The following is a 24,512-nucleotide window of genomic DNA, read 5'->3' on the forward strand; positions in this document are numbered from 1 at the left end:
TCACAACTTCATCCATTAGTCAGAATGAACGCGGGACGCAAGGAGAGATCTTTCTCACACGCTGAGTGTGTGGTGGAACGGGAAGTGGGCAGCACACACACACACACACACACACACACACACACACACACACACACACACACACACACACACACACACAGACATCATAGCTCTACCTATTTACTCTTATATCCTTCTTTAAGTCTGTCTGTTTCTCCCTCTGGAAGCAAATCACAGGCATCTATTAATGTACTGCTTCTATTACGTGATCGTTTCCATAGGAACAAGCTTTGTACATACTGTATTTGACACCTTTCAAAAATGCGTATGATCGTTTGGTACGACGTTCTTTATATATATATATAAAATATATATATCTAAAATATTATACTGTATATTTTATATATATATATATATATATATATATATATATATATATATATATATATATATATATATATATATAATTTATTTATTTATTTATTTACATTTACTTATTTAATTACATTTATTTATTTTTTTATTATTATATTAAATTTTAATGAGAATCAAATCTCATTCACACCTTTTAGACTGTTTAGAAATTGTTTATTTTTACATTTAATAAATATATATATATATATATATATATATATATATATATATATATATATTTTTAGAATCATCTCACAGCTCCGGTCTCTACGCTCTACGTGCCGCAGGTGAAAGCCGAGTTGAAAAAGAAAAGCGAGTGTGATCCTCCTCCTTTCTGAGGGCGCGTCAGGGGACAGGATGAGTAAATCCGACTCCCTCCTGGCTGGATTTCTCCCCTCGGTGAAGTTCATCTCCAGAAGATATAATTTTGCCCGTAATCTCCCTGCTCCGTGACCGATTCCCAGCGAGAGCTGTGAGTGACACCCCGGATCTTTCTCCGTTTGATGCCGTTCGACTTGTGGAGCCATGAAAATATCCTCCACGGCGTATTTTTTTCGTTCTCTGCGACTTCTCTCTGATCTTCTCTCTCCTTTCTATGTCTTTTTTTCCCCCCATTTACTCTTTCCTTTATCTGTCTTTGTTCCTCAAAGTGGTGCTAGCATTCGCTCGCTGTCTGGGAAACGCTTTGTGATTAGCTTGTTTTCACATATGGCTGGTTTTGTCATTAATATTCATGGAAATGTTTTTGTTGTTTTGTTTCTCTGCCCGAGTAGACATCCCGTCCGTAACCGTAGCGATCTCTCGACACACAACCTACCTTATGTGTGTTTATAACGTGAGCGCTTGTGATGTGCTGACGTTCATATTTGGGCGAGAAATGAGTCAGAAGGCCTCGTTTATCACCCGGCTCATTTGCATATCGTCGATGAAAGCTCGGATATAGACGCAGAAGCGCGAACGCTAAACGAGAGCGATGCCCCCAAGGCGAGCTTACACGTTCACAGGAATAAAGACAACGGTACAAATCTCAGGTGTGGAGCTTCGCTACAGATGAAGCCCTTCATCAAAGCCCACACCTGGACGCTAACGTCCATTTATAACCGTTCATTCATCTCACACGCTCGAGTGGCAGAATGAGGAAAAACAAAGGTCGTCTGAAAGTCTCTCGCTTCCTGAAGTCCTAGTCATTTCTCTCTGAAAGTCACTCGGTCCCTGGGGGGACGTCGGCGATGTTTCGGAGGTTTGTCCCTCAAACAGATGCCGTGGAGGAGTGATACAGATCTCCTGAGCATTGGGCTGTGAGGACAGACGCAGATTCCTTCACTCTGGTGGGACTTGAAGAAAAAAAAAAAGAAGCATTTGGGCGCCAGAAGCACCCCCAGCTCTCTGTGTCTCTCACTTTCAATGTCTCTCTCCTTCATTCTTCCACTTTCTGTCTCCCCCCCTCCTCTCTCTTTCTGTCTCTCTCCCTCATTCTCTCACAAAGGTTCTCTTCCTCATTCTCTCTCTTCCTGTATCTCTCTCTCTCTCTCTCTCTCTCTCTCTCTTTCTGTCTCTCTCCCTCATTCTCTCACAAAGGTTCTCTTCCTCATTCTCTCTCTTCCTGTATCTCTCTCTCTCTCTTTCTGTCTCTCTCCCTCATTCTCTCCTAAAGGTTCTCTTCCTCATTCTCTGTCTTCCTGTATCTCTCTCTCTCTCTTTCTGTCTCTCTCCCTCATTCTCTCACAAAGGTTCTCTTCCTCATTCTCTCTCTTCCTGTATCTCTCTCTCTCTCTTTCTGTCTCTCTCCCTCATTCTCTCACAAAGGTTCTCTTCCTCATTCTCTCTCTTCCTGTATCTCTCTCTCTCTCTTTCTGTCTCTCTCCCTCATTCTCTCACAAAGGTTCTCTTCCTCATTCTCTCTCTTCCTGTATATATATATATATATATGTATCTATAAATAATTATATAAAAAGGTTATATTAATAATTATCTCTATTAATGTATTTCATATATCTCTATAATTACCTATTATTCTTATATTTATGTATATATCAATTATTCTTATATCATGATATAATTTCTATATATCTATATATATCTCTCTCTATATCTCTCTCTATATTCTATCTCTATATTATTATATTTATGTATTTTTATTTATATTTCTGTATCTCTACTGATTATTTATATTAATCTATAATACTTATTATCTTTCTGTCTCTAATATCTCTCTCTCTCTCTCTTTCCCTCTTCTTCTTTCTGTTTCTGTATTTTTCTTTCTCTTTCTGTATCTCTCTCTCATTCTCTGTCTTCCTGTATCTCCTTCTGTCTCTCTCTCCCTCCTTCTCTCTCTCTCTCTTTCCCTCTTCTTCTTTCTCTTTCTGTATTTTTCTTTCTCTTTCTGTATCTCTCTCTCATTCTCTGTCTTCCTGTATCTCCTTCTGTCTCTCTCTCCCTCATTCTTTCTCTTTTTGTCTCTCTCCCTCATTCTCTCACAAAGGTTCTCTTCCTCATTCTCTCTCTTCCTGTATCTCTCTCTCTTTCCCTCTTCTTTCTCTTTCTGTATCTCTCCCTCATTTTTTCTCTTCCTGCATCTCCTTCTGTCTCTCTCTCTACCTCCTTCTCTCTGTCTATCTCTCCGTCTCTCACGTTCGTGTGTGGATGAAATAGAATTGTGCAAGTGTGAGAGGTGAGAGAGAGAGTCGGCGTTAGATCAGAGAGATTGAGCCTTACTTGGAGGAGACATTTATAGGCTTCGTTCTGGACCAAACAATAACGACTTGGTAGGAAAGCTGACAGTCCTGCGCTCTCAGAGAGGCCCATGAAAGAAAAGAAAATGAGCGAAACATCACAGCACGCTATCAGAGTAACGGAGTCACAGTTCCACAATTACGTTCAGTATCTCTTTCGTTTTACTTCAAACTCTTTCTGCTCTACCCATCCTGAGACTGTGCTCTATATTAATTACTAACAGCTCAATAAGGTCCTGATGCTGTATAGTGTGTGTGTGTGTGTGTGTGTGTGTGTGTGTGTGTGTGTGTGTGTGTGTGTGTGTTTGTGTGTGTGTGTGTGTGTGTGTGTGTGTGTGTTGTGTGTGTGTGTCTGTGTGTGTGTGTGTGTGGTGTGTGTGTGTGTGTGTGTGTTTCTGAGTATCGGTCACCGTACTTAGCCGTATGTCACGTCACATCCCGAGGATTGCTAACTTAGCTTAGCCGAACCACAGTCTGTGTCACTGCTCTGTAACTGTTAGCTTTCCAGTGCTAGCTATTAGCTTTCGGCTAGTCTGCATGGCCTGTGTGATTATCATGCAAGCTGATTTTTGAGAGCTTTTGAGCTGAAGCTGTGTGTAGTTATTAGCATTAGCTCATGTTTTCCCACACTCTACGGATCAGACACAAACTTACTAGCAGTCTTTTTCTCTCACGAATCCTTCTTTTACTTTTTCTCTCATGGTTATTTCGAAAATTGGTTTAAAAATATGCACTTCAGCTTCGACCGGCGGATTTATTTACATGAGTAATTGCACTTTTACTCGAGTAAAAGAATTTCTCTACTTTTCTCAGCTCTGCTTCTGTGGTCTTTAACATCAAAGCTAGTCCATCATAAGCATTTTGGAGCATGGTTAGCCCGTGCTAATGAGTTTTTTGGCTCAAGTTCTCCACGTAATATTTCAGAGAATCTATCTAGCTTGTCTGATGGCTTAATGGTGAAATAGAACTGGCCTAAATTATTGATGGTTAAAGGCTGATTTCTGGAAGGAATTAGCTTCAAATAATCCTTTCAAGCCTCCGAGTCTAGCTGAAATAAAAGTCGATGTTGCCAAACGGTTTCGCTTCACCTGCTATGACCCTTAGCTTGGGTTATCCATGATGCTAACTGTTAGATAGTTAATATCCTTTGCATTGAACAGCATCACGTACGTTCTGAAGGCAGATGAAGGTGCAAAAAAATACGGCAAGGTTTTTACAGCTACGTCTAGAAAACGATGAAGAAAGAACGTGAATTTTCATCTATCATCTACAGACGTCAGTCACGTCCGCCAATTCCACCGTGTTTTCTGCCTGACCGTCAATTCGGAAATTTGAAGCTTCACGAAAACCTGGAATTTCCCACTTGTAATTACTTCACATTTCCATCATTTGGCAGACGTCCTTATCCAGAGTTTATCTTATTTTATACAGTGAGCAATAGGGGTTAAGGTCCTTACTCAGGGGCCCAGCAGTGGCAGCTTGATGGACCTGGGGTTTGATCCCATAATCTTTCGCTCTGTAATCCAACATCTTAACCATTGCGGTTGTGTTGCTGTTCATGTAAACATATAAATACGTCATTTAAAAAATATTTTCTTCACAACTATTTTTTGTAGTTAGTTATTCTCAGATAAAATGGACTGGCACAATATTTCAATTTCATGAAGCCTAATCATGGGCTCTAAGATTCATTATGGAGACACAAACGAAAATAGACGAAATCCTAAACCAATAAAAACAGGACTAACATCTCTCATGGTCACCAATAAATAATATGTAAGTAATAAACTGGATGTTCTGTCTCCTAAGGAGGGCATGGTGGCTTGATGGTTAGCATGTTTACCTCACACTTCCAGGTTTGGGGTTTTGATTCCTGCCTCTATAGAATGTAAAGAGTGGATGCTTCAGGTTCTCCCAGCGTCCGGTTTCCTCAGCATTCTACAGTTTCTTTCCCTATTCATAGACATGTGTTGTAGGCTAATTGGCATCTCTAATTTGTGCAAGTGTGTGTGTGTGATGGTGCCCTGCGATAGTCTGGCATCATGTCCAGGGTGAACCCTGCCTTGTGCCCTACCGAAGTAGTTCGAGTGCTGGTTCGGAGCTTAATTTAGAACCAGTTCTTTCTGTTTCGACCGCCAAAGCACCGGCTCCGAACCAGGAAAAGTGGTTCTTAAGTAGCACCAAAACGTTGCTGGTCTACACTTAAGAATCGCTTGCGTCAGGAGCTTGGAGGCGGGGCTACTGGTAGCGCATTTGATAATGTACCTTAAGTATACTAATGTTTAATACACTTTTACTTTACCGCGATATGATACATTATCAGCACACATGATAGTAGGTAGCTACATGCTAAGGCTAAATTTTATTCTGTGTTAACGATAAAATAACGTTATGTACTTTAACGATTACACCCTCCGCTTATACAGATTACATGGAGCTGCATGTACACATTTTATTCACCGCGTTTGGATGCTAATGTAGGTTCGCAAAGCCATGAGCATTAACAGTAAAGCAACATCCGGCATTATTGTTGTGTTTGCCGCTGCTGCGCTAATGTTGCTGGGACACGTGACATGTATACAGTGACGCTGTGATGGCTCACTAGCCGGTGGAAAGGCAAATCGGTTCTTAGAAGGTTCGCCATAGGCTCCAGATTCCTTGTGTCCTTACCAGTAGGATAAATCATATAAATTATGGTAGGATGTCTTAAAATTATCCCAATTATTACTTCTCACATTTAAAATAATTAGCCTGATATTTGAATGCTAAGAAAATCCTAAACAACTCGATCAGTACTGAGCAAATCCATTTAAAAGCAGAAGGTATCCCTGGCTGCAAAAGACTCAAAGACCTCTGTAATAGGAAGCAGAAGACAAACTAAAAGGCAGAACAAGCTGGAACAAACTACCGGAGAAAGACGAGGCTTTGGCTATCCCGTGACCACGCTTTAAATTCTTTCTTGATTGATGTGTATTGACATCGGTGTCGGTTGCAGCCTAGCACCAGGCACCTCTCGTTTAAACGAATAAATATGGTGGAAAAGGAAATGGAGAACACGGCAAAGTGCGAGTGGGCGAACTGTATGGACAGAGGATACACGTGGGTGGTAAACGCTGACCTGGTTTGTAAAAGAATTACTGGAATGCCTTCAGCGATCTCTTCTATTTGAATGACATCTGTTTTGTACTCGGTAAACTTTTCACCTATGGCATTAAAAATGTTGGCTGCGAGTTCTTCCTTACGCCGTGTCTTCGGAGTTCCAGTAACGCATCCCTCTGTTTGGAGGTCAAAGTTCCCGTGGAGTACAGTAGCTCATTGGAGCGGGTCGGTGAACCTCGGCGGGTGGCTGTGTTTAGTCTGGTGCTTGTCTCTTTTTCTCTTTCTTTCCTTCTTTCTCTGTGTGTTGCGAGAGTGTTTACCTTGGCTGTCGCTCCACTCCTCCGTCTCTGTCTCTCTGGGTGAACATAAACGTCCACAGTAGTAGAATCAATTATGGCTGCAGGCGATGAAGAAGCGAAGGCACTTTGCTCTCTCGCTCTATTGTTCCCGTTCCTCGGCAGTGTTTATCCAAACCAAGAACACGGGCAAATTTTGTATATTTATACAACTGGCAAAGGATCAGGGTGAAGCTTGTTTCAGATCTAACTGACCCTCTTGGCTCGGCGGTATTTCATCATTTTCATCAAAGAAGCGCTCGCCTTGTACAGCGCGGCCTCCAGCCAGCACTTTTTCACTGTTTAGCTTTCGACGATTTGAAGTTTGGAGAAGAAATCTGACTCTGATCCAGCGCTGAAGGTCAACATCCATCTCGCTGTGCAAACACGTCGGGAGTGTGGTGTTAGACAGTGGGGGAGGTTTATCATCAAATGGTGTGTGCTGTTAGGCTAAAAGATGTGCTCGGCGATAGGAATAGTAAGGCCTCGGATAGCGGAGAAGAAAGAAGAATCGAAGAGGTTCTCTCAGAAACGATCGTGCGCCCAAGCCTGATATGACATTTTCAGGAACGACTCGGTGGGGTGTCAGTTTGCTAACTGCTTTTTCGCTAGTTGTTATTAACGTTAGCATTTTTGTGAGGGGTTTTTTGTGCAGATATTTTTTCCACAAATTTTTACAAACTAGCCATTAGCATGAGAAAAGAAACAAACGTAATAAAAAGTAAATTTAGATGTTTTTTTTTTTTAATGGGTTAGCAGATGCTAACAGCTTTTAAAATGAGAAAAGACCCAATCGCTAGCATTTCCTTTTCAGAATATTTCCATCTTTGTTGATATTTTCGCTGTTCTTTTTTTTGTCATTCAGTTTAAGACCTGACTGCGGCTTCATCTCAGTTGGTTTCTCTCAGATTAGCATGAGTAGTTGAGAAAGAAGACAGACAAACAAACAAACAAACAAACAAACAAACAAACTAACTAACGTTTCTTCTCAGTTTGGAGATGGGAAGATGCTTTTCCCTACAGAAACCTTGCGACTTTGTTGTTTATTTTTTCCTCCTCCTTCCTCCACTGTTGTGGAGGAACGAAGACCCATCTGCCGTTTCCGTGGCGACACTTTTGCAAGTTTTTTAGCATTCCGGGAGGAAGAGGAAAAGACTGCAGAAGCGAGACGTTTGTTTAATTGGCGTGACTGTCGGCTTGGTGGAGGGGAAAGTCTTCTCTCACTGCCTTCTTTCAACATGAATATGCACATCTGTGAATGTGTGCATGAATTAACACGGCCAAATGCTCTCCTAGTGTTCCGATAATAGAAACTAGCGACCTTTCTATTTTCTGCAAATATCGTTGTGGAACAGAAGGGAACAGTGGAGCCAACCCTGTCTGGTGGAGAAGTGACTCAAAAAGTGGCTAGAAGTCATCAGACGAGTCAAAGACAGATGAGATATTACAACTTAAACTTTCTGAAGACTGAAATTCATTTAGAATGTAATATGAGGCAAAGTTCGGTATGACAACAGTGATCAGTGATTGGTTGTTGGGAGGACTGTTGGGAGAAACGATGATCATTCGTTCATTCATTCATTCATTCATCTTCTACCGCTTATCTGAACTTCTCGGTTCACGGGGAGCCTGTGCCTATCTCAGGCGTCATCGGGCATCGAGGCAGGATACACCCTGGACGGAGTGCCAACCCATCGCAGGGCACACACACACACTCTCATTCACTCACACACTCACACACTACGGACAATTTTCCAGAGATGCCAATCAACCTACCATGCATGTCTTTGGACCGGGGGAGGAAACCGGAGTACCCGGAGGAAACCCCCGAGGCACAGGGAGAACATGCAAACTCCACACACACAAGGCGGAGGCGGGAATCGAACCCACAACCCTGGAGGTGTGAGGCGAACATGCTAACTTTATTAACCACTAAGCCACATGGGAACAATGATCAGTGTTAGTTTGCTTGGTTATAATCAGTGGATGGGAGCAGTGGTGATCAGTGGAAAGTAACCTAATCAGTGTTTAATTGTCGGGAATAGTGATAATTGATTAGTCCTCTAGAGCAATTATCAGTGAATGGTAATTGGGAACAAACCTAATCAGTGATTATTTGTTGGGGAAACTGCTGATCTGAGATGGAGCAATGGAAACGGTGGTGATCAGTGATCGCTCACCGGGACATCAGCTTTCTCAAGTGCAACTCAGTCAGGCTTTACACACTGGTGGTGAATTGAGCAGACACGCTCTCTTAGCTCATATAATCAGGACAGTCGCTAACATCCCATCAAACGGCTGCTACATTTGAAATAAAGTTGCCCCAAAAAAGTCTACAAACTCTAGCGAAAATGTCACTACAGTAAGTTGGCAAACTTTTTAAGGAAACATTTCAAGGGTGTGTGTGTGTGTGTGTGTGTGTGTGTGTGTGTGTGTGTGTGTGTGTGTGTGTGTGTGTGTGTAAAATGTCATCAACAGTAAACAACTGTCAATCCCCTGTGGCTAAATACACGGTGTCTCTCATGTCCATCACACAAACTGCTCATACAATAATAATTTTTTTAAGTTTTTTTTAACTTCCTTCCACATTTCTGTTACTGTATGGGGTAAAAAACATTCTACAAGATAAATCTTCAGAAATCGAGCTGTCATTAGTCGAGCTTCTGATGTCTGCAGATCTGAAGCCGTGTTGCCATATTTGATCAATGAAAAGTGTTTGTGGGTTCGGATGATAAGGAAAATGTGACGGGTGGAGACAGACAGAGAGAGAGAGAGAGAGAGAGAGAGAGAGAGAGAGAGAGAGAGAGAGAGAGAGAGAATAAGTGTATTTAATATATTTAATATTCAATCACACATCACAAAAAATGCCATTGATAAATCTGCGGGGAACTGAATTAGAAATAAACAGACTTCAACAGACTAAATCATAGAATGATAGATAGACAGATGGTAACCAACAGCAGCGGAGCGACTGTGAATTAATAAATAAAGAGAAAGAAGGACATAAACAGAGATATAGAGAAAAAAATTTCAACATGAAAAAAAAAAGATTCTCGAAAGTGAAATACAGATGAAAAGTGGGAGTTAAAGTAAGTAGCAAAAATACTTCGAGATGGACAAATAAACTGTCAGCGAAAAAAAAAGATAAAGATGCTGAGAATAACGGTGAAAAAGAGAAAAGGAAATTACAGTCAGAGAGAGATGGAGGGATGGGAAAAGAAAGACAAGAGTGTTAGACATGCGAGACAAAAAAAGAAAAAGAAAAATGTTTAGATAATTAATTAAATAACAGGGCAAAAAGGAGAGAGAGAGAGAGAGAGAGAGAGAGAGATTTGATTTTGAAAAAGACCTTTATTTCGATTGCTCAGTTTCAAACATGTCCGATAAAAGGTTTAACTTAACTTAATGCAGGAAAAGAAATAAATAAATAAAATGAAAAATAAAATAGATAAATAGAATAGCTTTAAAAGTGCGAAACCATAAAAACTAAAATGTACATGATGTCCTTCAAGACATGTTCTGTGCAAAATGCAGTTCTTCATTAAAAACTGAGCAGAGTGCATTTTTAATGCACCAGATTTTTTCAAACCTTGTCAAGTTCGCCGTTTTCTTGTAAAAGTGAAAGTCCACTAGAATCCTGGACTTCATCATTGCTGTTGTCACCATTGTTGCATCATCGCTGCCACTCTGTTCTACTTTATTTTTTCGGCTGATGTAAATGCCCATCTTTGCCTGACCCACAACAAAGTTTAAAAGCTGGCATTCTGTTTGCCTTTTCTTAGTATATTTTACCCCCAGGATAAAAGTTTGGACTGAAAAGGCCTTGTTAAAAGCGCTAAAAACAGTCTGCAAAAGGGTAAAAAGGGGTTTTAGTCTAAGACACTGCGTAAAAGCGTGAAATATTGTCTCCCTGTGTAGACAGAAGGGACACTTGTGACTTGTCTCCGGACACAGGACCGAGATAAAAGCATTAACAGCAATGATTCCGTGCAGGATTCTCCACTGTAAATCTCCAGTTATTTTAGTTAATGGTGGCTTGTAGAGTGTCCTCCACTGTGGTCGCTCTTCCTCCCTCAGCCCGAGGACAGAGCGCCACGGTGTGTCCACTCTACCATTAAGACTGTTCTTGTTAAAAACCTTAACACAGGCTTTATAAAACATTTCCCAGAGACCATGTAAAAATCCATATTTGTGAAGCTTTTACATTCTAAAAAGTGACCAGTACTTCCCTCTAAGTCTGGAGACAGAGAAAGCTCAGGAAAAGGGTCCTCCTCATCCGGCTGTTCAGTCCCCCCACAGTACTCCACTAGCATTTGTTGTTCTTCTTGTGAGAGAGCAGAGTGCCACCTCTGAAGTAGCCGTGCCACGATCCGTATTGATCTCACGCCCAGCCGTGCAGCTACTCCACTGGTGTCTTTGAGCTCTGGTCCAGCCAGGTCCACCAGGCGTCCCAGCGTGATGAGACCAGACGTTTGTAGAGTCTGAGTGAGGGCACTGTCAGCCAATGTCCAGGCGAGCTCCGTAGATGAGGGGCTCCTGAAGTAGCCAGTTTAGTGAGTTCGGGTCTGTGGCTCTCTCTGTCTTAAAAAGTCTCCACACTTTAAAAACATTGTGATAAAAACAGGTAGTCTCAAAGTGTTCAGCTTTCGAGGGTCCATCAGGAACAAGGGTTTGTCAGTCCCAGATCTCTGAAGGACTTTAAAATAGTACTGGTCACACATTTCCAACTTACAGACACTTGAACCACATAAATCTCTGTAAAAACTGTAAACGAAAGGCAGCGGTTCTGCTCTGTAGGTGCACTACGCCCTGCCCACCTTCATCTTTGGGTAAGTATAAAACACTTTGGGGCACCCGTGCAAACTTATCCCAGAAAAGTCTAAAAACATTGACTGGATTCTCGCTAAAAGTGTCACGGTGGGTCCACACATGCTACTTTGTGCCAAAGGGAGGCCGCTGCCAGGTTGTTAATGAGTAGCACACGTCCCCTGTAAGACATCTTTGGTAAAGCCATTTCCATTTATCTAAGCGACCTTTTAACTTTAAAAGGGTCCCTTCCAGTTTTTGTGCATAAAAGTCTTCTTCTCCCAGGTAAACTCCTAGATATTTAAAACCATCTTTTTTCCAGAGTAAAACCCCCCGGGAGTTTGGGTGCACTAACTGACCAACGCCCGACCAGAAGGGCCTCACTTTTATCCCAGTTGATCTTGGCTGAGGATAATTTGCCATATTCCCTGGAGATCTACATAGTGTGTCGATATCAATTTGTTGGTCCAAAATTACCACTATATCATCAGCATAAGCTGACAAACGGAGAGTGGTCCCACAACCCGGAAATGAGAACCCTTTCAATTTGTTTCTTAGCATGTTTAAAAAAGGTTCTATGGCTAGGGCGTAGAGCATACCTGACAGAGAGCAACCTTGTCTGACTCCCCTGTACACTTTAAAAGGAGCACATAAGCCACCATTAACTTTCAGTACACTTTCAATGTCACAATATAAAACTCTTATTTTGTTTATAAAAACAGAGCTAAAACCAAAAGCTTCGAAAGTTTTCCATAAAAAATCATGCTCCACTCTGTCGAAAGCCTTCTCCTGGTCTATGGAGACCAGACCCATTTTCAGCCCGAATAGTTTTGAGGCACTTATAGGTCTCGAACCAGTGAGACTTATCAAATATTGACCTCCCAGGTACACAGTATGTTTGATCGGAGTGGATCACCCTCTTCCAGAACACTTCCCAGTCTGGTGGCTAAAAACCTTAGAGAGCAGTTTGTAGTCGCTGCATAATAGGGACACAGGTATCCAGTTTAATAGGTTGGTTCGGTCTCCTTTCTTGGGGAGTAGCTTGAGGACTGCCCTCCTGCAACTCAGTGGAAGCAACCCTCCAGTTAAGCTGTTGTTGAGGACTTCAGCAAGTCTTCCCCCACAACGGCCCAGAAGCACTTGTTAGAACTCTGCTGGAAGTCCATCTATACCCGGCGCTTTCCACTCTCTGTATTTTGTAGAGCATTGAGAAGCTCTTCTGAAGTTATTGCTCCACTGAGTGCTGGGTCTAGGTGTTCAGGGATTTTGGGCAGTCCTCCCAGGAAAGCCTGCTCTGTGACCTGGTCCACTTTGAGCTCGCTGGTGTAAAGCTTTTCATAAAACTAACTGCTCTCTTGCGTATGTCTGTGGGTTTGGATAAAATGTCACCAGTTTCGGATTGCAAGTTGTGAATGAAACGTTTCTGGCCATTCTTTCTTTCCAGGTTAAAAAAGAACTTAGATGGTGCATCCATCTGGTCTGCATTCTGGAAGCGAGATCTTATTAGCGCACCTTGTACTTTTAACCCTAGGAGGTCAGATAGCTTTTTCTTCTTTGCTGTAAGGGTCTGAACATGGGCCTGTTCTCCTGAAGGCTGTAAAAGAGATTGGAGTATCATGATTTCATTTTCCAGTTGGCTTATGGACTGGGCCAACTCCCTTGTGACATTTGCAGTGTACTGTTGACATAATTGTTTGATGTGTACCTTGCCCAGGTCCCACCACTGCTGTAAGGATGTAAAATTTTCCTTTTCTTTTCTAAAATTTTTCCAAAAAAAGGTAAAAATGTCCGTAAAATGCGTGTCATGTAAAAGAGCTGTGTTAAAAATGCCAGTATGCACTTTTTGGTTTAATACATTTTAAAACTGCTATGCAGGAAACCAAACTGTGGTCCGAGAGACCAACAGGGCTGATAAAACAACTCCTTAAAATGTTTAAATGATGTTTAAAACATAAAACCTGTCCAACCTTGCCAGCGATATAAAATTGTTGCGGGAGTGCGCCCACGTGTACTGTCTCTGGGAGCCATGAAACGACCGCCATGTATCACTTAAACCGTACTTTTGTATTATTTGACTGAGGCGTGTACGGGAAGGCATGTGGGGTTCGATATGGTTGCGGTCGTCACTGTCTGTGGTGCAGTTAAAATCCCCACCAACAAATAAAAATTTCTCATTATCACATGTCTCAATGGCTTTACATACATCATCTAAAAAACAAGTCTCTCAACTGGTGAGGTTGGAGCATATACACACATAAAAATAAAAACGTGTTTCTCAAACTGGGCCCTGACTTTTAACAGTCTGCCCTCACAATCTCCTCTGTATTATATGTGACTGGTGTAAAATTCTTAGAAAATAAAATTGCCACACCTCCACTGGTGGAAGAGTTGTGGCACAGGCAGGAAAGACCAGGCCATTCCTGCGTCCAGTCAGTGAGATTGCTGTTATCACTGTGGGTCTCTTGTAAAAACAACACGTCAATCTTTTTCCTGCCTCGCCACTTCAAATATCTCTGCTCTCTTCCTGCTATCTCTTGCCCCCATTAACATTCAGAGATGCTATATGTATGTCCTCCATGACAACCAGAAGAGAGTTATTAACAGTAGCAGAGTGTACAGCCACTGAGGACTGGGGAAATTAAAACGTTTCACCTCCATCATCACACAAGATATATAGTTTTGTCAATATCTTCTACAGACGATAAACTTCCTTATCCTCGAAACTACCTTCAGACATATAACGTTTTATGGCCTCAGATAGCCGTTTTAAATCAGGGAAATGATCACTGATGTTGACCATTCGCATGTTTTTTGTGATTTTTAGGAAGTGTTTGATGTCAGTGACGTTGTATTCTTTAGTAAAAAAGTTACTCACAGCAGAGATGGGAACACCGGGCTCAGGTACAACCACATCACTTCCTGTGTCACTTTCACTTTCTACGGCTTCTTGGTCGGTCTTTTTCGCATACTTATAAGTTGTTTTTTTTCCTCTTTTTTTCCTTTTTACGGGGGTTTTGAAGGCGGCTTGTTCAGTTTCCATCATTACAGAGTCACTATTCTCTCCCATCGTCACGTTACCTTCACCAACAGTGATTTCCTGTGTGTCACCCATTACATCTTCAGAGTCGAGCTCTGTGTTACTGTTATGAGCAGCACTGATCTCCGCCTGCACAGTGCTCTCAGTACATCCATTGTCAATCACCACCTCGCCAGACACCGGGTTAGTTTCGGTGTTTGACACTTCAGCTCGCTTTTCCACATTAATATCAGGGTTAGACATCGCTGCCGCGGCGCTGTCTGACTCCGTTCCGTACCCCTCCGGGACAACCGCACGGCTCACAGACGGAGCCGGAAAATCCGCTCCATGTTTTACCCGGTGGCTCCACCGTTTCACTCCCGGCTGCATCACCGTTTACTCTGCCCGGTTGCCACCACGTTACTCTGCCCAGCTGCCCCTTCAGAGGCCTGGGCCTTGTGTGGACACACCAGCCTCTTGTGCCCCAACATCACCGCACTCAAAACATTTCATCTGCCCCGTACTAGCGTACAGCATAAACGATTTTCCCTCACACACCACTCTAAAAGACACGTCTAGTTCCGGCTGGCTTAAAACCATGAACACTTGTCTCCTGAAGGACTCAACTTTCTTTAAGCCCCCGTCCTTACAGCCCAAGTAAACTATTTTGATCTTGCTAGCTACCTTTCCATAGCGTTTAAGCTCGCGCTCTATATCCTCATCGGGGATAAACGGAGGCACGTTAGCTATAGTTACCCGGACGGTCGAGCAACCAGCGGTGAGACTATAACAAATTCACCACTTACCACAAACGCCGGTGTTGGCCAGGTGTCTTGCCTGATTTTCCTCTTTCAGAAAAACCACCACCGCTTTGTTCATGCGGGAAGCGGCGAAAATGTTCTCATTTCCAACCTCCTTCCCCATTGCCAGTAAAACTTCCTCCACACTCACGCCGTTAGCCGGCATACACCTGACGCCATGGCGGAGGGAGACAGGTGACGTCCCCCTCTGCGTGAGGGACGCCATCCCGCTCCCAGCCCTGCTACTACACACCTGACTAACTTACCTATCTAAATAAACTACAATATTTCACACAAAACCTATAATTAAACTTTCTGTTCTCTTTACTCCTTCGAAAGAGGGTAACTCTAACGAAAAAAGTAAAAGAAAAAACAGAAAAAATCGCACGATAGCTCTCAGCTCCTGTGACCACTCACACACCCAAACACTCCCAGCATGCACTGAGAGAGAGAGAGAGAGAGAGAGAGAGAGAGAGAGAGAGAGAGAGAGAGAGAGAGAGAGAGAGACTGATAGAAAAAAATGAAAAGAACAGAAACAGTGAAACAGAGGGAGGGAGAATGGTGAAAGATGATATGAGAGATAATGAGGTAAATATACGGAGAGAGGAAGAGAAAGGGAGAGAGAATTAGAGAAAAGAAAAGTGAGAAGAAGACAGCAACAGTGTGGGAAATGGAGACAAGTGAAAGAAATGGACAAATAAATTGACAGAGAGAGAGAAAGAGAGAGAGAGAGAGAGAGAGAGAGAGAGAGATGAGGAAAGAGAGATGAAGTAAGAGAGAGACAGAGAGAGAGAGAGAGAGAGAGAGATGAGGAAAGAGAGATAATATAGATAAGAGAGAGAGAAAAAAAAGTTGACAAATTCAGAAATAAGAAGAAAAAGAAAAAGAAAGGGATAGATAAAAAAAGGGCTGTTACAGAGCGGTCGGTCTGAACATGAATAAAATGAGTGTGACAACAAACAAAGCCAGTTGAAGTGAATTGGAGTGAATGCGAGAAGACAAAAGCAGCTTCTCTTCCGGTCGCCAGTTATTTCACTTCGCTCCGTTTTATGTTAATGATGTAAATAAACGAGCCAATGGGAAAGAAGATCACGGCTGTCCCGTCTAGCTAGCATTAGCTAATCGCTAAGCTAAACTCAACCTAACCACAATAGGGTTTCCTCTTATCACCCCATTCCTTTGTGCTTCACCTCTTTGGAACATCATAGTGAACGTGTAACTATTGTTTAAAGAGAGAGAGAGAGAGAGAGAGAGAGAGAGAGAGAGAGAGAGAGAGAGAGAGAGAGAGAGAAATTAATAAAGACAGAATGAAAAAGAGCAACAGAGAAACACAAAAACAGAGAGATGCAGCTGGGGAAAGAAATTCAGAGAGAGAGAGAGAGAGAGAGAGAGAGAGAGAGAGAGAGAGAGAGAGAGAGAGAGAGAGAGAGAGAGGAAAAATAAAGGGACGTCCAAGAGGAGAGAGAAAGAGACAAAGATCTCTATATAGCTAGTTACTTGATTTGCATCTTTTGAACATAATCATAGTGAATGTTTAACTATTGTTTAAAGAGAGAGGGGGGGGAGAGACAGAGAGAGAGAGAGAGAGAGAGAGAGAGAGAGAGAGAGAGAGAGAGAGAGAGAGAGAGAGAGAGAGAGAGAGAGGAAGGGAGAAATTAATAAAGACAAAGAAAAAGAGCAGCAGAGAAACACAATAACAGTGAGATGCAGCTGGGGAAAGAAATTTAGACAGAGAGAGAGAGAGAGAGAGAGAGAGAGAGAGAGAGAGAGAGAGAGAGAGAGAGGAAAAATAAAGGGACGTCCAAGAGGAGAGAGAAAGAGACAAAGATCTCTGTAAAGCTAGTTACTTGATCTGCATCTTTTGAACATAATCATAGTGAATGTGTAACTATTGTTTAGAGAGAGAGAGAGAGAGAGAGAGAGAGAGAGAGAGAGAGAGAGAGAGAGAGAGAGAAGTGTGAATTTGTCAGATTGGAAAGCTTAACGAGTGCGGTTAAACACCCGGAGCCTTTACAAAGCGTATTAATGAGTCTCACGATCAATGAATGGCTGTAGTGATGAATCGATTCTCAGTCAGATTAATTGACAGGATGAGTGCTTAACTAGGCTCTCCAGGGAGAGAAGAGTCAGAGGATCAGATATGACCTCTGAATAACAGATAAAACCACTAATTCCCTTAGAGAAGGACAAGAAACGAAACACAACACACACACACACACACACACACACACACACACACACACACACACACACTTCAGACCGTAGCCCATCATGTTACTTTTATAAAGGTTAAAAACGAAGGCTCGTATATATTTACAATTCACATTTGGCATTTCAAAACTTTGCTTTCAATGCAAAGTTTCAAGGTTTAATAGCATCCACCTTTTACTTACCGCTAAAATCACTTCAGATGAAGAGTAAACACTCCGTTTTATCCGTGTTTTCCTTTTTTTTTTTTTTTTTTTTAATCAAAACAACTTCCCATCACAATGAGAATGGGCAATGAGATTGTCCATTAGCTAATGCAGTACAGCTAATGAGAGAAAGGTCAAAACAAAGTCACTCTAAAAACTCGAAATGCCGCAAATGCCACTTAACCAATCAATTTAATTAGTGAATAAAACAAACAAACGAATAAATAAATAAACAAAATAAATCAAGCGATACATGTTTTTTTTTAGGAAGATGAGAGGATAAACAGCTGTAAATTTCAGGATGGTAAGAGGCTGTAAGTGGTCTGCTGTGGGCTGCTGTCCATTAGCACACTGGTATAAGTGAGCTTTGACTCTCGATGCCCACTCATCTATCACCATCCTCTCTAATGATTCTCCTTCATAGGCAACCCTAAAGATTCAAGCTAACAACCCCTTCGATGATTCTTCTTCACCACCATAGCAGTCCTATCTTATCATCCACCCTAAGGACACCCTCTGATGATCCTTCCTCACAATCCTTTTTTAGGATCCCTTCCTGATGATCTTCCATCACCATTCACAAAATGATCCTCCATCATCCACCTACCCTAAAGAGCTGCCCCAACAATCCTCCCTGATAATAATCCTTCACTTCAACGCTAATCGTTTTCCCTTCACCATCTTTCTTTACCACCCTCTTTAGTCGAGTGTGTCCATATGCCGGTTTTGTTATGGCGTGCTGCGTGCACTGTATTTCTGCTCTCTGCTGGTCAGCGTTTCTTTGACGTTACGGAGAATTAAGTGTCTTTCTTTTTTTTTTAAATGTGGCAGAGCTCTCCGCTGAAATTCTTAGGACCCACACCATCCATCCTGATAATACAGTATTAGCACAAATCCTAAAAGAAATATCATACCTACGGTAACAAGCCGCAAGCCGTATTATTTTCCCTCCATCATCTCTTATTAAAGATCCTCCCTCACCACCCACGCAATACTCCTTTAGCATCAACCATAAAGATTCTCCTTTACCACCCAAATCATTCTTCTTTACCACGTACCATGAAGATCTCCCCTCCACACCCACACAATCTTCTTTTACCGTCTACCCTAAAGACCCCCTCCCCCACTAACCGAACGATGCTCCTTTACAATCTACATAAAGATCCTCTCTTGCAACTGCAATCCTCCGTCAACAACCAAACAATCCTCCTACATCATTTACCCTAAAGACCCCTTTTCCCTACACACAAACAATCCTCTATCATATATATATATATATATATATATATATATATATATATATATATATATATATATATATATATATATATATATTAGTGCTGGGCAACGATTAAATATTTTAATCGTGATTAATCGCATGGTTTTTCTGTGCTTAATCGCGATTAATCGCAGCATGCGCAAAATTCAATAATGAAATCAAAAGTAGTGTATTGCGTAATTTTATTCTTTCAAAGTACTGCTGTATGAACAAAAGTGCAATAACATTTGGTTTGTCAAAACTTTAAACAAATAAAGTGCTTTTTTACAGCAGTTAAAAGTTAGTAGCAGTTAACACTTCTTGTAAATCTTAACGTAAACATTAATGTAATCAAATTAAATATAACATTAACATATAAATAAAACATTTAAATGTTAATGTTTTAATAAATAAAACATTACCGTTTTGTTTAGTTTGTAAAAAAAAAAAAATATGTCCAGAACCTCGATCATAACGTTATAACTGGCCCCTTCCGAGCAATTTAAGTGATACTTCAGACTCGAAGTACTCCGATGATACGACAATTTAGCTTTGCAGTGGTTACAAATATCTTTAGTTCTATCAACTCCACCGTGTGGAAGAGGTTTAAAATAAAAATGTCTATTTAAGATTTCGGTACCTTTTTCCATTTTTCTGTCCGCACCAGATATTGTAGCCCTCTTAGGCACACAACAAATGCTTTCATTGGTTGAGACGCGTGATGACGCTCATCCCAAGCAGCCAGTAGCCTACTGATAAACATCCCACCCTCCTGTGACCCAGTCTATCTATGTGTATTCAAACACAGTGAGCAACGGACTTTCAAAATAAAAAGTACATTAACGCGCGATAAACTAATTGTCAGCGTTAATTAATTAATGTGTTAACGCGATAAAAACACGTTAACTTGCCCAGCCCTAATATATATATATATATATATATATATATCCTTTGCCTATTTACTGAAGAACCTCCCACACTATCCACCCAAATGGTCCTCTTTTATCAGAAACTCCAAATATTGTCTGTTGCTCCTTCACTTACGCATGATCCTCAGGGACAATCCACCATATTGACCCCCGATACCATTAACCCCAAATATCCTCCCTTACTTTTCACCCAGAAGAACTTCTCTCACCACCCTCCCTAAGCCCTTTCCTTAGGATTTTCCTTCACCACCTACCACAAGCATCCACCCTTCCCACTAAAAGAATTTTCCATCACCATCTATCCTAAAGATCCTTTTTGATCTTCTTTCTAAAAGAAAATCTTGATCTCTTGCTTCCTCACTTACTCTATGATTCTCCATGTCAACCCACTCTAATGGTCCTCCTTAAGCCTAAATATCCTTTAGGATCTTCCTTCACTACTCCCCACCCCAGTGATTCTCCTTCACTATTAACCCAAATGATCGTCATTGCGATCTTTTCTGAGGTTATTATCTTACCATCATTTGTAATGATTGACCTTCACCATCAACTCTTAAGATCCTCCCCAGAAATGATGGCTCACAGTCCACTTTTACAACCTTTATCATCCACCCTTAAAGACTGTCATGTACAATTCTCCAGAATGATCCTCCTATACTGTACTGTACCATTCTCCCCAACAATTATCCCACTTCACTGTCCTTTCTCAAACTCTCTTTAAGACCTTTCCTAAGTATAATTCTACCTCATAATAGCTCTTAGGCATCCTCCTTTACTGTCCTCCCACTTCTCTTGTCATCACCTTCCCTCATTACACCTCCATTGACATTCTCTTTCCAAACATTACTTATTTAGGACCTTTCCTAACAGTCCTCTCTTCATCATACTCCCTCAAGTTCCAAACTCGTTCCTCATTGCCAACAGTATTCCCTAACCATACTCCCTTTACAACTCAATATCCTCCATGGAGAACCTTCCCAACAATCCAACCAGACCCTCATGATTATCTCTCAGCATGCTACTTCCTTTAAGCTACTCCTTAACATTTATTCTCACCTTATCCTACCTCGCAACCCTGCCTCAGAGTACTCCCTCATTTTCCCTGACAGTCCTCCACCCCCCTTTTCCATGTCCCGCATCATAAAACGTTTAAAACTGAAACAAATCATTGTTTTGGCTTTTAAGAACTCCTTTTATGAAAGGCTTCTGTTGTTAAAACACGTTGCATGTCTTCATGAGCACGGTTCTCGCTGTGATATGTTTTATAGCGTTCGATGCTTTCAGCCAGTAAAAACACTATTTTTGACTTAGACACACATATGAAAAATGGTAGAATTTAAGGAATTCAAGAACTGTTGAAATAAAAACAGATCCAGTGAAAGGCCTCAGACTTTTCGACTTGCCTGCACTCAATCACTGAACTGTGGATACTTTTAGCAGATGCTCACCGAGTACAAAGAAATCCCTTCAATCTGTTTTGATTTCTTCCATCTGATGGGGCCCAAAATTGCTAAAACCCAGCTTTGTCTAACAGCTGTTCTGTCCTGAATCCCTCTTTTTCGATTTTCTCTTGCTTTTCTCCCAAGACGGACCGATGTGCTCTTGGTTACGATCTCAGTACGCTGATAAACAAACTGGAACAAATGTCATTCATTCATTTTCTACCGCTTTATCCGAACTACCTTGAGTCACGGGGAGCCTGTGGCGTCATCGGGCATCGAGGCAGGATACACCCTGGACGGGGTGCCAACCCATCGCAGGGCACACACACTCTCATTCACTCACACACACACACACACACTACGGACAATTTTCCAGAGATGCCAATCAACCTACCGTGCATGTCTTTGGACCGGGGGAGGAAACCGGAGTACCCGGAGGAAACCCCCGAGGCACGGGGAGAACATGCAAACTCCACACACACGAGGCGGAGGCGGGAATCGAACCCCCAACCCTGGAGGTGTGAGGCGAACGTGCTAACCACTAAGCCACGGCATGAATGTAATCGGAGATAATTCAGCAAGCGAATATCAGCCGCTGCTCTGCTCCCATTGTTCCGATTATTTTTATTAATTCGAACGTAGACTTATTCTGTCGTGCTTGCGCTTTGGATTTATGTTGGCTTCTTGGCAGCAGGCTTCGATCCGAACTGCTCGCCGTATTTAAAAGCCAGGTCGACGCTTTTAAGTCAAAACTTCATTCAAGACCGCAAAACGCTTAGTAGATCTTCAGGCAGAGTGCGTGCAGAGGTCAGACATACACGTCGTAGTGCTATATCATGTATAGAGTTCGAAACAAAACCTCCGTCATCTTTGACTTTGACAATAAGGTGAAAATGCTTTCTCAGGTTTTGTCAGAAGATTAGCGGTTCGAACCGACAGACGATTTTGACATATTCGAGCCATGTGAAGGAAAATAACAATAATCAAGAACAAGAAAGAAAAAAAACACATATAACAATCTCCAGATCTTTGAATGACATGATGGTATAGGGTATAGTTTCTGCATAATTATTATTAGCTGGGGGAAAATGCCAGTTGTCCTGCTTGACAAATTGTACATTACATGAGAATAAAATATTATGCTATTTCCTGTCTATAAAATGAAGACTTTTTTTTTTTGCACTGGATTCTCTCTTCTGTGCTGTCTTGTAGTTACAGTATAGTTGTAATCTTGTGCTGTCGCTTTAAGAGCATCCTAAGAAACGTTTCGAAAATGTTTAAGTGCATCAAGAACGGAAGAATCGTGTAAAAGAAAAAGTTCAGAAGACGCAACATACTGCTGCAAGATGTGTTCATTCCAACTGTCCTGTGTATTTATCGTTAGCCAGTGTTGTATATTTTTTCTTGCGCGTCACAGTGTGTAGTCGTCTGTGTACAATTCTGCTGTCTGGTTACGGCTCACACCGACGTTTGTCAAACGTTCGTGGAGAAAATTGCCTTAAAATGCATGTTGTTTAACCAAAACTGCTCAGTTTGCACAATAACGGTTCGACAGCCAGAACGATTCTTCTTCTTCGTGCTATTCTGTCTGTTTAAGCTCTGAAGGAATGAATCGGTTTAAAAATCCAGCGTGAAACATCTCGATTTGCAACGATAAGACTATACGCACTCTCGGCGTACGACCCGCTGTATAAAGAACCACACGAACAAGCACACACGAGCCTGTAGCTCACACAGCATGATACAGACACAGGTTTGTTCCTACCTGCTCCTGATGACAGCATGGTGTCTAGAAACGAGAAGAGAGAAAAGTGGTAAAGGTTAGAGGAAAGAAAAACAAATGTTGAAGGATGCTGACATTAATGCAGACTCTTCTCATATAAATAAATAAAATAAAAATAAATGCTGAGGGGGGAAAAAAGCATTATTCATAAAGCAACACACACACACACACACACACACACACACACACACACACACACACACACACACACACACACACACACACACACACACACACCCCTTGTGCTTCTTCTGCTTATTATTGTCAAAAATATTTCAAAAATATTTTCCGGGTACTCTGGTTTCCTCCCCCGGTCCAAAGACATGCATGGTAGGTTGATTGGCATCTCTGGGAAAATTGTCCGTAGTGTGTGAGTGTGTGAGTGAATGAGAGTGTGTGTGTGCCCTGTGATGGGTTGGCACTCCGTCCAGGGTGTATCCTGTCTCGATGCCTGATGATGCCTGAGATAGGTACAGGCTCCCCGTGACCCGAGAAGTTCGGATAAGTGGTAGAAAATGTATATACTGTATATATATATATACACACACACACACACACACACACACACACACACATATATATATATATATATATATATATATATATATATATATATATATATATATATACACTGTATATACAGTATATATTTCATTGCCTTATAGATTTAGTAACAATTTAATATATTAACAAAGATTTTACATGATATCCTTAGTAAATCTTACAGAACTTCCTTCTACAGTAAATTATTTCCTCCTGACCCTTAAATTCTCCTCAAAAATGTGTTACCTTGTTTTCTTAACAATTCTGAAAGAAAAAAAAACCCGAAGGCATAACAACCTAAATTCTGAGTTTGGCACGTGTCAGAAAGCGTGACGTGGAATTTGAAGCCTTGAAGTTGTTTAAGTTGAAATAAAACGACAGGAGACGTGACTCGGTGGTTAAAAACTCTTTTCATCGCATTAATCTGTTTCTAAATGATAATTCTTTACGGCAAGGTGAAAACGGCGCTGACACGAGCCAGAAACTTCACAAACAAGGAATGACAGAGCTGGGTAAAGTGTGAGAGAGAGAAAAATAGATAGATAGAGAGAGAGGGAAAGAGAGAGAGTGAGAGAGAGAGAGAGAGACAGAGAGAGAGAGAGAGAGAGAGAGAGAAAGAGAGAGAGCGAGAAAGAGAGAGACAGAGAGAGAGAGAGAGAAAGAGAGAGAGAAAGAAAGAGAGAGAGAGAGAAAGAGAGAGAGAGAGAGAGAGAGAGAGAGAGAGAGAGAGAGTGTAAATACAGTAAATCTGGATTATTGTTGCTGTAAACCCTTTTTACAAGGACACTGTTTGTATACTCCCCCTGGCTTCATCCTTATTTAATAACTCATCCAGATAGGATAAAATCATATATTACACGCCGTCTCCTCATCGCTTGGACATCCTCGAGCAATTTTACGCTGGCTCAAAGCCCAAAACAAGAAGTCACGAAGAAGCGAGC

The 24,512-nt window shown here is 41.5% G+C and overlaps 1 protein-coding gene across 1 annotated transcript in view; it reads right to left on the bottom strand.

Moving 5' to 3' along the window:
• LOC113640011 (cadherin-4-like) overlaps positions 1-23,038 on the bottom strand; it is a 194,803-nt gene extending 171,765 nt beyond the window's left edge. Inside the window, exon 1 of the mRNA XM_047807156.1 lies at positions 23,011-23,038. Within this exon, the coding sequence (XP_047663112.1) occupies positions 23,011-23,029 (19 nt within the window). The 5' untranslated portion in view covers positions 23,030-23,038. The remainder of the gene's footprint in view (positions 1-23,010) is intronic.
• Between the last annotated feature and the right edge of the window lie 1,474 nt (positions 23,039-24,512).

This window comes from Tachysurus fulvidraco, chromosome 23 (assembly GCF_022655615.1).
Source record: "Tachysurus fulvidraco isolate hzauxx_2018 chromosome 23, HZAU_PFXX_2.0, whole genome shotgun sequence".
Taxonomy (NCBI): Eukaryota; Metazoa; Chordata; class Actinopteri; order Siluriformes; family Bagridae; genus Tachysurus; species Tachysurus fulvidraco.